Raw genomic sequence first — 12,161 nt, forward strand, 5'->3', positions numbered from 1 at the left:
GTCCCAGTGGTGTGTGTGGGTCCCACTATCTATCCTGAGACAGGGTCCCAGTGGTGTGTGTGGGTCTCACTATCTATCCTGAGACAGGGTCCCAGTGGTGTGTGTGGGTCTCACTATCTATCCTGAGACAGGGTCCCAGTGGTGTATGTGGGTCTCACTATCTATCCTGAGACAGGGTCCCAGTGGTGTATGTGGGTCTCACTATCTATCCTGAGACAGGGTCCCAGTGGTGTGTGTGGGTCTCACTATCCTGAGACAGGGTCCCAGTGGTGTATGTGGGTCCCACTATCTATCCTGAGACAGGGTCCCAGTGGTGTGTGTGGGTCTCACTATCTATCCTGAGACAGGGTCCCAGTGGTGTGTGTGGGTCTCACTATCTATCCTGAGACAGGGTCCCAGTGGTGTGTGTGGGTCTCACTATCTATCCTGAGACAGGGTCCCAGTGGTGTGTGTGGGTCTCACTATCTATCCTGAGACAGGGTCCCAGTGGTGTGTGTGGGTCTCTCTATCTATCCTGAGACAGGGTCCCAGTGGTGTGTGTGGGTCTCACTATCTATCCTGAGACAGGGTCCCAGTGGTGTGTGTGGGTCTCACTATCTATCCTGAGATAGGGTCCCAGTGGTGTGTGTGGGTCTCTCTATCCTGAGACAGGGTCCCAGTGGAAACGCATACATTTACCTCAGTGTAGCTGAGTCAGGGAGCGGGTGAGGATTCCTGTTTCTAACCACAACCTATTTTCCCCTGACAGAAAGTGTGGGCAGTGAGTGAGGATAGAATGATGCCCCAAAGGCTCACGTGTGAAGAATGGTCACCTGGGGCGAGGGAGGGATGGGCCCCGGGACCTATGGGACTTCAGTCCGACAGGGCTCTGCACCTTTGGTGAGGAAATTCGACAATAATTATTGAGCAGAAATACCAATAAACCCCAGTGAACACCTCTCTACCACTCTTTCCTCCTTTAAGACGCTCCTTAAAACCTACCTCTTTAACCAAGCTTTTGGTCATCTGCCGCAATTTCTTCTAATGTGGCTCAGTGTCAAATTTATCTGTTTTGTCTTATCACGCGCTGGGAAGTGCCTGGGACGTTTTACTACGTTAAAGGTGCTATATAAATAAAAGCTGTTGTTGTTGTTGAGGTCCTGTGGGATCGGAGGTACCGGCCACAAACACTGTCCTTCACCAAACCACTTGTAGGTGCTAAAGAATGTATTCCCAGTCACTATGGGCGTTTGATGGCAGCATATTCGGTTGTCTCCTCACTGATTATTAATGTCGGGCCCACGGTTTTCTGTCGCAGGAACTGAGTATCGGCGTAATACAGCTCTCCTTCCTCCGACTGAAACACAGTGACATACATAAATACACAGATTACCACACGGAAACAGGCCTCTCCCCCAACCCACGCACTTACTTAAAGCACAAACCCATCAACCCACATCAGAGGCAGAGCCGGGATCCCCTCTCATTTATACATAAGCTGAGGTTCCGTCAGTGTCCTGCTAAAGGCACTGGCCCTCAGTAACGTTCCTGGGGCCTCTGGTACCTGGCCTCAGTGGCCTTTGCTCACGTCTGACCCTCGACATTAACTCGAGGCGGGAGTAGTGAGAACTGGGGGCTGGGACGTACGGCAGACCATCAGGCCCTTCACACCGTGAGGCCCGGGAGACTCTAACTCTCAGGCCTGCTCTGCACAGGCCCCGTCGCTGTCCTGCCCAAACATGGCGGGAGGGTGAGCTGGCAGGCGGGAGGGGGGGAGGGGATTACTGGCGGGAGGGAGGGGAGGGGGGGGGGGGGATTACTGGCGGGAGGGGGATTACTGGCGGGAGGGGGATTACTGGCGGAGGGTGGGGGGGGGGGAAAGGGGGGGAGGGGGATTACTGGCGGGAGGGAGGGAGGGAGGGGGATTATTGGCGGAGGGAGGGAGGGAGAAGGATTACTGGTGGAGGGATGGAGGAAGGGGGATTACTGGCGGAGGGAGGGAGGGGGGAGGGGGATTATTGGTGGAGGGAGGGAGGGGAATCACTGGCGGAGGGAGTGAGGGAGGGAGATTATTGGCGGAGGGAGGGAGGGAGGGAGATTACTGGCGGAAGGAGGGAGAGGGATTACTGGCGGAGGGAGGGGGAGGGGGATTACTGGTGGAGGGAGGTAGGCAGGGGGATTACTGGCGGAGGGAGGGGGAGGGGGATTATTGGTGGAGGGAGGGAGGGGAATCACTGGCGGAGGGAGGGAGGGAGGGAGATTACTGGCGGAGGGAGGGAGGGAGATTACTGGCGGAAGGAGGGAGAGGGATTACTGGCGGAGGGAGGGGGAGGGGGATTACTGGTGGAGGGAGGTAGGCAGGGGGATTACTGGCGGAGGGAGGGAGGGGGAGGGAGATTATTGGCGGAGGGAGGGGGAGGGGGATTACTGGCGGAGGGAGGGAGGGGGGAGGGGGATTACTGGCGGAGGGAGGGAGGGGGGAGCGGGATTACTGGCGGAGGGATGGAGGGAGGGTGATTACTGACAGGAGGGAGGGAGGGAGGGAGTGGGATTACTGGCGGAGGGAGGGAGGGAGTGAGATTACTGGCGGTGCAAGGGAGGGAGCGGGATTAGTGGCGGAGGGAGGGAGGGGGGGAGGGGGATTACTGGCAGAGGGAGGGAGGGGGAATACTGGCAGAGGGAGGGAGGGGGATTACTGGCGGAGGGAGAGAGGGAGGGAGCGGGATTACTGGTGGAGGGAGGGAGGGGGATTATTGGTGGAGGGAAGGAGAGGGATTATTGGCAGAGGGAGGGAGGGGGGGGATTATTGGCGGAGAGAGGGAGGGAGGGAGGGAGATTACTGGCGGAGGGAGGGGGAGGGGGATTATTGGCGGAGGGAGGGGGAGGGTGATTACTGGCGGAGGGAGGGAGGGGGAGGGGGATTACTGGCGGAGGGATGGAGGGAGGGTGATTACTGGCAGGAGGGAGTGAGGGAGGGAGCGGGATTACTGGCGGAGGGAGGAAGAGGGGAGGGGGATAACTGGCGGAGGGAGAGAGGGGGAATACTGACAGAGGGAGGGGAGGGAGGGGGATTACTGGAAGAGGGAGGGAGGGAGGGAGCGGGATTACTGGCGGAGGGAGGGAGGGAGGGGGATTACTGGCAGAGGGAGGGAGGGAGGGAGGGGGATTACTGGCAGGAGGGAGGAAGGGAGTGGGATTACTGGAAGAGGGAGGGAGGAGGGGAGGGGGATTGCTGCCGGAGCGGGGGAGGGGGATTACTGGCAGAGGGAGGGAGGGAGGGGGATTACTGGCGGAGGGAGGGAGATTACTGGCAGAGGGAGGGAGGGAGATTACTGGCGGAATGGGGGAGGGGGATTATTGGCGGTGCGGGGGGGAGGGAAATTACTGGCGGAGGGAGGGAGGGAGGGGGATTACTGGCGGAGGGAGGGAGATTACTGGCAGAGGGAGGGAGGGAGATTACTGGCGGAGGGATGGAGGGGAGGGGGATTACTGGCAGAGGGAGAGAGGGAGGGGGTTTACTGGCAGAGGGAGGGAGGGGGATTACTGCCGGAGGTAGGGGGGGAGGGGGATTACTGGCAGAGGGAGGGAGGGAGGGGGTTTATTGGCAGAGGGAGGGAGAATACTGGCAGGAGGAAGGGAGGGAGGGGGATTACTGGTGGAGAGAGGGAGGGAGGGGGTTTACGGAGGGAGGGAGGGAGGGGGTTTATGGAGGGAGGGAGGGAGGGGGTATACGGAGGGAGGGAGGGAGGGGGATTACTGGCGGAGGGAGGGAGGTAGGGAGATTACTGGCGGAGGGAGGGAGCGGGGAGGGAGATTACTGGTGGAGGGAGGGAGGGAGGGGGATTACTGGCGGAGGGAGGGAGGGAGGGGGATTACTGGCGGAGGGAGGGAGAGAGGGGGATTACTGGCAGAAGGAGGGGGAGGGGGATTACTGGCGGAGGGAGGGAGGGAGATTACTGGCGGAAGGAGGGGGATTATTGGCGGAGGGAGGGAGAGAGGGGGATTACTGGTGGAGGGAAGGAGGGAGGGAGGGGGATGACTCGCGGAGAGAGGGAGGGGGATTACTGGCGGAGGGACGAGGGGAGGGGGATTACTGGCGGAGAGAGGGTGGAGGGACCTTCCTGTTCCTCCAGCCCCACAAGTCAAATTTATAGCAAGTCCCTTTCTCACTTTAAACCCTTGATTAAATCATCCCTCAACCTTCGAAACCCCAGACAATACAAGCCAAGTTCATGCAACATATCCTCATAATTGCACTGTGACAAAGCACTCAGACCGGTTCCTGCTCTTTTAAAGCTTCCTGTCCGAGGCCTCACTGCAACACGCACAGACTCTGGCTGCTGTCTGTCACTGGCACTGAGCCACACACACACACACACTCCCCCCACACACACACACAAACACTCTCCACAAACACATACACATACACTCCCCACCCACCCACACACACACTCCCCACCCTCACACACACTCACCACCCTCACACACACTCACCACCCACACACACACTCACCACCCACACACACACTCACCACCCACACACACACTCCCCACACACACACACTCCCCACCCACACACACACACACTCCCCACCCACACACACACAAACACCCTCCCCACCCACACACACACACACACACCCCACCCACACACACACCCCACCCACACACACACACACAAACACCCTCCCCACCCACACACACACACACACACTCACACTCCCCACACACACACACACACACACACACACTCACCTTCCCCACCCACACACACACGCACACTCCCCCCCCCACACATACACACACACACTCCCCCCACACACACACATTCCCCACACACACGCACACACATAAGAACATAAGAACATAAGAATTAGGAACAGGAGTAGGCCATCTAGCCCCTCGAGCCTGCTCCGCCATTCAACAAGATCATGGCTGAGCCAGATCGAGCCAGTTCTATCTCCATGCTAATACATTTCCTCTGACTCCGCGTACCTTTATCTTCTGCAGTCACCTTTTGTGTGGCACCTTATCGAATGCCTTTTGGAAATCTAAATATACCACAACCATCGGTACACCTTTATCCACCATGCTCGTTATATCCTCAAAGAATTCCAGTAAATTAGTTAAACATGATTTCCCCTTCATGAATCCATGCTGTGTCTGCTTGATTGCACTATTCCTATCTAGATGTCCCGCTATTTCTTCCTTAATGATAGTTTCAAGCATTTTTCCCACTACAGATGTTAAACTAATCGGCCTATAGTTTCCTGCCTTTTGTCTGCCCCCTTTTTTAATAAGAGGCGTTACATTAGCTGTTTTCCAATCCGCTGGTACCTCCCCAGAGTCCAGAGAATTTTGGTAGATTATAACGAATGCATCTGCTATAACTTCCGACATCTCTTTTAATACCCTGGGATGCATTTCATCAGGACCAGGGGACTTGTCTACCTTGAGTCCCATTAGCCTGTCCAGCACTACCCCCCTAGTGTTAGTGATTGTCTCAAGGTCCTCCCTTCCCACATTCCCGTGACCAGCAATTTTTGGCATAGTTTTTGTGTCTTCCACTGTGAAGACCGAAACAAAATAATTGTTTAAGGTCTCAGCTATTTCCACATTTCCCATTATTAAATCCCCCTTTTCATCTTCTAAGGGACCAACATTTACTTTAGTCACTCTTTTCCGTTTTATATATCGGTAAAAGCTTTTACTATCTGTTTTTATGTTTTGCGCAAGTTTACCTTCGTAATCTATCTTTCCTTTCTTTATTGCTTTCTTCGTTATTCTTTGCTGTCGTTTAATATTTTCCCAATCTTCTAGTTTCCCACTAACCTTGGCCACCTTATACGCATTGGTGGCCAAGGTTAGTGGGAAACTAGTAGATTGGAAAACACACAAAGGGTTTCACAGAGACAATCCCTTTGAACAAAACCCAGCCTCGTGTCGGGTGCCCACACACACCGATAATCTGCGGCACCTGCTCCTGACCCTTCCAGCAGCTCACCGTCCCTCTGCCTGCACAATAAGGTGCGACTTAACAGGAGAGAGGAGGCCGGGACAGGAGGGCCCACAGACACAACCCCGAGAGCCTTTGGAGGGGAGCCGCTTGGAAATGATTGTGCCTGGGAGCAGAGGGATTGGGACAGGCTGAAGCCGGAGGCTTCGCCCTCACTCAGGGACAGGAGCACCTTACGTTATCCCTTCTCTCCCTGCTGACATCCTGACCCACCATCACCCAGGGTCCAGTCACACCCAGCGGGCTCAGAGTATTCCCACCGCAGTAATAGTCACAATGTCATTGGGACCCCGATTGCCATTTCGGGTGGGAGCGGGCAGGAGCCTGGGCTGTGCTCACACCGACCCGACCCGACCCACGGGCCATGGAACGACAGATTTAAATGAGGCCGGTGGCTCACAATCGCAGGGAGGAGGGGGAACTCGGCACCACTGGAACAGTCACCTGACCATCGCTCCCCCAGTCAGTCAGCTGACCATCACTCCCCCAGTCAGTCACCTGACCATCGCTCCCCCAGTCAGTCACCTGACCATCACTCCCCCAGTCAGTCACCTGACCATCACTCCCCCAGTCGGTCACCTGACCATCACTCCCCCAGTCAGTCAGCTGACCATCACTCCCCCAGTCAGTCACCTGACCATCGCTCCCCCAGTCAGTCACATGACCATCACTCCCCCAGTCAGTCACCTGACCATCACTCCCCCAGTCGGTCACCTGACCATCACTCCCCCAGTCAGTCACCTGACCATCACTCCCCCAGTCAGTCACCTGACCATCACTCCCTCAGTCAGTCACCTGACCATCACTCCCTCAGTCGGTCATCTGACCACTAGTCCCCGGCCCGGGAGTCAAACTAGACCCCAACCTGTGAAAGTCACGTGAGTTCAGGATCAGGCTGGGCCTATTATTAGGGAGGGTCGCTGAGCACTTGGACAATATGAGCTGGTCAGAGAGAGCCAGCATGGATTTGTAAAGCAGAACTCATGTCTAACAAACTTAGTTGAATTTTTTGAGGTGGTAGCTAAGGTGCTCGATAAGGGAGAGTCTGTAGATGTTGTTTATATGGACCCAGGCATTGAAAAAGCTTCCACTTTCGAACGGCTGGAGCTGGTCAGTGACATTATCAGAGTCGCCTAGTGACCCAGATGACAGGCTTTGCTACAGCAGGAAATTCAATATTAGTTTTTATAAATGACAACGAATTCAATGCTTGTTCAGAGTCACACGATCACACTGATGAATTTCTGTTTCCGTGAACAAGGTATGGCAATTCGACCTTATGGCTTTAAAGGGATGCACCACGTGTTACTCAGCTCCACCCGAGCTCCACCTGAGATAGATCAGAATATCTTTAAATGGCGAGAAGCTAGGAACTGTGGAGGAGCGAGAGATTTAAGGGTCCATGCACAGAAATCATAAAACCCAGGGGACTGGTACAAACAATAATTACAAAGGCTGATGGAATGTTGGCCTTTATCTCAGGGGAGCTGGAATACAAAGGGCGGAAGTTATTCTACACTTGGATAAAACTCTGGTTACAACACATCAGGGGCACTGCGTTCAGTTCTAGGCACCGCAGCCCAGGAAGGATATTGGCCTCGGAGGGGGTGCAGTGGAGATTCACCAGAATGATTCGGGGACTAAAAGGGTTAGATTATGAGGACAGGTTGCACTGACCAGGCTTGTATACCCGAGTATAGAAGATTAAGGGGTGATGGAATTCAGGTGTTTAAGATGATCCGAGGAATTGATAGGGAAGGTACTGTGGGAAACTATTTCCTCTGGATGGTGGAGTCCGGACATGACCTTAACATTAGAGCTCGGCCGTTCAGGGTGAAATCAGGAAACACTTCTTCACACAGAGGGCAGTGGGAATCTGGAACTTACCCAAAAAAGCTGAGGCTGGGGGGGTCAATTAAACATTTCAAAACTGAGATTGATAGATTTTCGTTGGGCAAGGGTATTAAGGGTTACGGAACCAAGGCGGGTAGCTGGAGTTGAGATACAGATCAGCCCTGGTCTAATTGAATGGCGGAACAGTTCGAGGGGCTGAATGGCCTGCTCCTGTTCCTATGTTCCCTCACTCACTGCCATGGTTACTGGTACTGTCCAAGCTACACATGATAAACAGTTGCTTGGTGTGATATCGGGAGGGGCTGTTGCCATTTGTAAACTGTTTCCCAGCAAGAGTCAGCTCCTTCAGAAGAACATTGGTCATAAGTAAAAGAAACACACTATAACGTCCAGGGCTGGAGAGGAAGTGATGAGGTGTATTTAACAGCAGGATATCGGTATAAAAGCTGTTGCTCAGTACTCACCACAGTCGAGGTTGCGGCTGCCTGTTTATTAGTCTGGGTTGCAGCTGAAATATAAGAACCTGTGTGAGTTTATTATAGCTGCCACATGTATGACTGATAATCACAGTGAAACCAGTGTGGTCAAATACTCTTCGACTGTATCCCACTCAGCAACCTGCAGCAAACCATGCAGCACACATGTGGTGATAAGCCACACACTCTGTCAGTGCTCTACACTGTACACCACGGGAGTCAGGTGTGGCTCAGTGGGTAGCACTCTCACCTCGGGGTCAGAAGATGGTGGGTTCAAGCCCCACTCCAGGGACTTGAGCCCATAATCCAGGCTGTCACTCCAGGCTGGACTGGTGCACATTCCCCTGAATGATCCTGTACTTGTGGTCTGACACACCCTGTACAATGATGGATAGAAGCCTTTGCTATAGATGCCCACCTTGGGATAGTCATTATGGGTCTTGTTGGCTGTGTATGTGCCATCGATGAGACTCTGCACTTTACAGAAGCTGCAACAGGTAAAAGTGCTGTGCCCACTCGAGCTGTTGCCTCCTTTCAATGGACAAAGTGACGAAGGTGTTTCCCCTGCAAACCTCGGCTCCCGGGGCCTGCTTGCGGCATCAGCGGACTGAAGTAATACTAATGTTACAAATGTCTCCAGTGGTGGCTTGAAAGGATCTGAACAAAAGCTCAATGTTGTGATGTTCACCCACAATGGCCATGTCTGTCCCTGTGCTCGGCCCACTCTGGATTCCTGGCTTCAGTACGTGGCATAACTCTGTCACAGACTGCTTCGTGAGTGGAGACAGAAAAGACGGGTCTCCTCAGGTATGGCCAAGTAGGTGTGAAAGTGTAGTAGCTGGGCAGAGTCAGAGTGGGTGCCAGACTCGAGATATAAGCACATCTGTGCTTTTTCTCTCTGTGACACCCTCCACCTCCTCGATCTCCAGGCCAGCCGCTGACAGACCCAATGCAACGTCCATGTTTATCACCAAAATGGCCCAAGCCAAAGTCATCACCAGCATTCTGTGTGACTGTGTCCATGCTGCATTCTCCCTCCTCGGCCTCTATGCAGCCTTTGACACAGTCGACCCACACAATCATCGTCCAACATCTCTCCTCCAGCTCAGTGCTTCCACTTATCTGCATCAATGGCTTCTCTTCTCAAACCTCCCCCAAAGCTGGATCCTTGGCCCCCTCCTTTCTCACATCTACATGTTACTCCTCGGCAACATTACCCAGACGTTGTACCTCACTACCACTTCGCTCGAGCCCTCCTTGGTCTCTAAATTGTCAGACTGCTTGTCCCACATCCAGCTCTGGATGAGCAGAAATTTTATCCAATTGAATATTGTTTTCGGTCCCCGCCACAAATTCCGTTCCCCCCTCTCCTCTCCCCCTCCTCTCCCTCCCTCCTCTCACCCCCTTCCTGACCCCTCTCCCCCTCCCTCCCCCTCTCCCTTCCCCCTCTCTCCCTCCCCTTCCCCATCCCTCTCCCCCCTCCCGCACTCCCCCTCCTCTTCCCCCCTCCATTCCTCTCCACAATTCCTGTCTGAGGCTGAACCAGACTGTCATGTATTCAACTATCATTGTAACCCATATATAAGCTGACCCAAGTTGTACACCTTGAGAACATTGACCACAAAGGAGTGAACTTGTGGGAGACACTCCTAACCTGGACTTTCAGGTATAAAAGGGGAAGCTCCACCCACCTTCATCACTTGAGGTCTTGGTAATAAAGGTAACTGGTCACAGAATGACCTTCTCTCAATTATGTGCATTTATACTGTAGAGTAAAGATATATCATTGGTGACGAGAAACTGGGATTTAAACCACGCGAGCATGGCCACTAGCAGCACAGAAGAGAGGTACTGTGTTGGTGATGATTGGGACGACTTTATTGAGAGACTACAGCAAAGTTTTGTCACTAAAGAATGGTTGGGACAGGATTCGGTCGACAAACGCAGGGCTCACCTCCTGACGGTTTGTGGATCCAGAACGTACTCCCTGATGAAGGACGTTCTAGCGCCAGAGAAGCCGGCGGACAAGACGTTCGAAGAGCTCAGTAACTTAATCGGGGAACACCTTAAACCGGCAAGCAGCATGCACATGGCGAGACACCGGTTTTACATGCACCGGCGGCGAGAATGGCAAAGCGTTCCAGACTTCATGGCAGACCTCCGGCGACTGGCGAGCCTATGTAAGTTCCCAGATGCATGCAGAGCGGAGATGCTGCGAGACTTTTTTATTGAGGGCATCGGGCACGCTGGGGTTTTCAGGAAACTGATTGAGACCAAAGACTTGACCTTGGAAGCGGCAGCTCTGATAGCCCAGACATTTATCTCAGGGGAGGAAAAGACAGGAATGATGTATGACAAAAATCTTGGCTCAAATGCGGCAAACGACCAGGGAATCAACATTGTTAACGCGGCACACAGTTCTCCAGGCAGACAGGAGCAATCGGACATGCCCGAGCATGTAGTCGAACCCAAAGGGGGCATTCAACAGAGACAATGGCTAGTTAACGGCAATTCATGCCATCGCAATGGACAATGCGGCCAGTAATGGGGCCATCAACACCTGTTAATGGTGCGCTTAAGGACAGTTGCAGAGACAGTCAGAGACGATCGACTGGTAATGGACCTTTTGTTTTCAACAACGGGGCCTCCAGCTCATGTTGGAGGTGTGGAGGCAAACACCCAGCCAGAGCTTGCAGGTATCAGCAATATACCTGCAGAAACTGCAACGTCAGCGGTCACTTGGCGCATATGTGCAGGAAGCCTGCAGCCAGGTTGATGTACGAGGAGGACGGGCCCAATGTAAGCCCTACGAGGCCAAATGAATACTGGGGTAAATCGCTGGAAGCTGAAGTTCAGCGAGTTCATGTGGAGCACATATACAGTTCATATACCAGGACGCCACCGATAATGATGAAAGTGCTCCTCAATGGCATCCCAGTATTAATGGAGCTAGACACGGGGTATCAAACAGTTCGAAAGGTTGTGGGTGTCCAAGGGCAGGAGGCCAAAATTATTGCCGATTGACGCACAGCTACGGACATATACAAAGGAGATCATTCCGGTGCTCGGCAGCGCCACGGTAGTCGTGACCCACAAAGATTTGGAGAACAGGTTGCCATTCTGGATTGTCCCGGGGGACGGTCCCGCACTACTGGGGAGGAGTTGGCTTGCTGTCATGAACTTGAAATGGGGCGATGTCAATGCAATATCTTCTGTGGAGCGAGTATCATGCTCACAGGTCCTGGACAAATTTGACTCATTATTTCAACCCGGAATCGACACTTTCATGGGGGCCAATGTCGTGATTCACATAAACCCGGACGCCAGGCCAGTACACCACAAGAGCGGTGCCGTACATGATGCGGGAAAAGATAGAACGCGAATTGGACCGCCTGCTGAGGGAAGGCATCATCTCACCAGTTGAATTCAGTGACTGGGCGAGCCCGATCGTGCCGGTGCTCAAGACGGATGGGTCGGTCAGGATATGTGGCGATTACAAGGCCACCATCAATCGGGTATCACTCCAAGACTAATACCCGCTACCGAGAGCGGAGGACCTCTTTGCGACGCTATCCGGTGGCAAACTTTTTTCAAAATTGGATCTGACCTCAGCTTACATGACCCAGGAGCTGGCGAGTAAGTTGAAGAAACTGACCACCATCACGACACACAAGGGGTTGTTTGAGTATAACAGATGTCCGTTCTGGATTCATTCGGCCGCCGCGATCTTTCAGCGAAATATGGAAAGCCTCCTCAAGTCGATTCCAGGGACGGTGGTTTTTCAGGACGACATCCTCATCACGGGTCGCAATACTGAAGAACACCTCCACAACCTG

The 12,161-nt window shown here is 53.6% G+C and overlaps 1 protein-coding gene across 3 annotated transcripts in view; it reads right to left on the reverse strand.

Annotated features, from left to right (window-relative positions):
* Positions 1-351: 351 nt before the first annotated feature.
* The window catches only part of LOC139250600 (uncharacterized), a 142,467-nt gene continuing 130,657 nt past the window's right edge, over positions 352-12,161 (reverse strand). The window contains exons 6-7 of one of the 3 annotated variants that reach the window (XM_070873000.1): positions 8,314-8,357; positions 352-1,336 (exon numbers count right to left, since the gene is read on the reverse strand). In XM_070873000.1, the coding sequence (XP_070729101.1) occupies positions 1,267-1,336; positions 8,314-8,357 (114 nt within the window). In that variant the 3' untranslated portion in view covers positions 352-1,266. The remainder of the gene's footprint in view (positions 1,337-8,313; positions 8,358-12,161) is intronic. The other 2 variants (XM_070872999.1, XM_070872998.1) reach the window with 2 other exon arrangements.

This window comes from Pristiophorus japonicus, unplaced genomic scaffold (genome assembly GCF_044704955.1).
Source record: "Pristiophorus japonicus isolate sPriJap1 unplaced genomic scaffold, sPriJap1.hap1 HAP1_SCAFFOLD_399, whole genome shotgun sequence".
Taxonomy (NCBI): Eukaryota; Metazoa; Chordata; class Chondrichthyes; family Pristiophoridae; genus Pristiophorus; species Pristiophorus japonicus.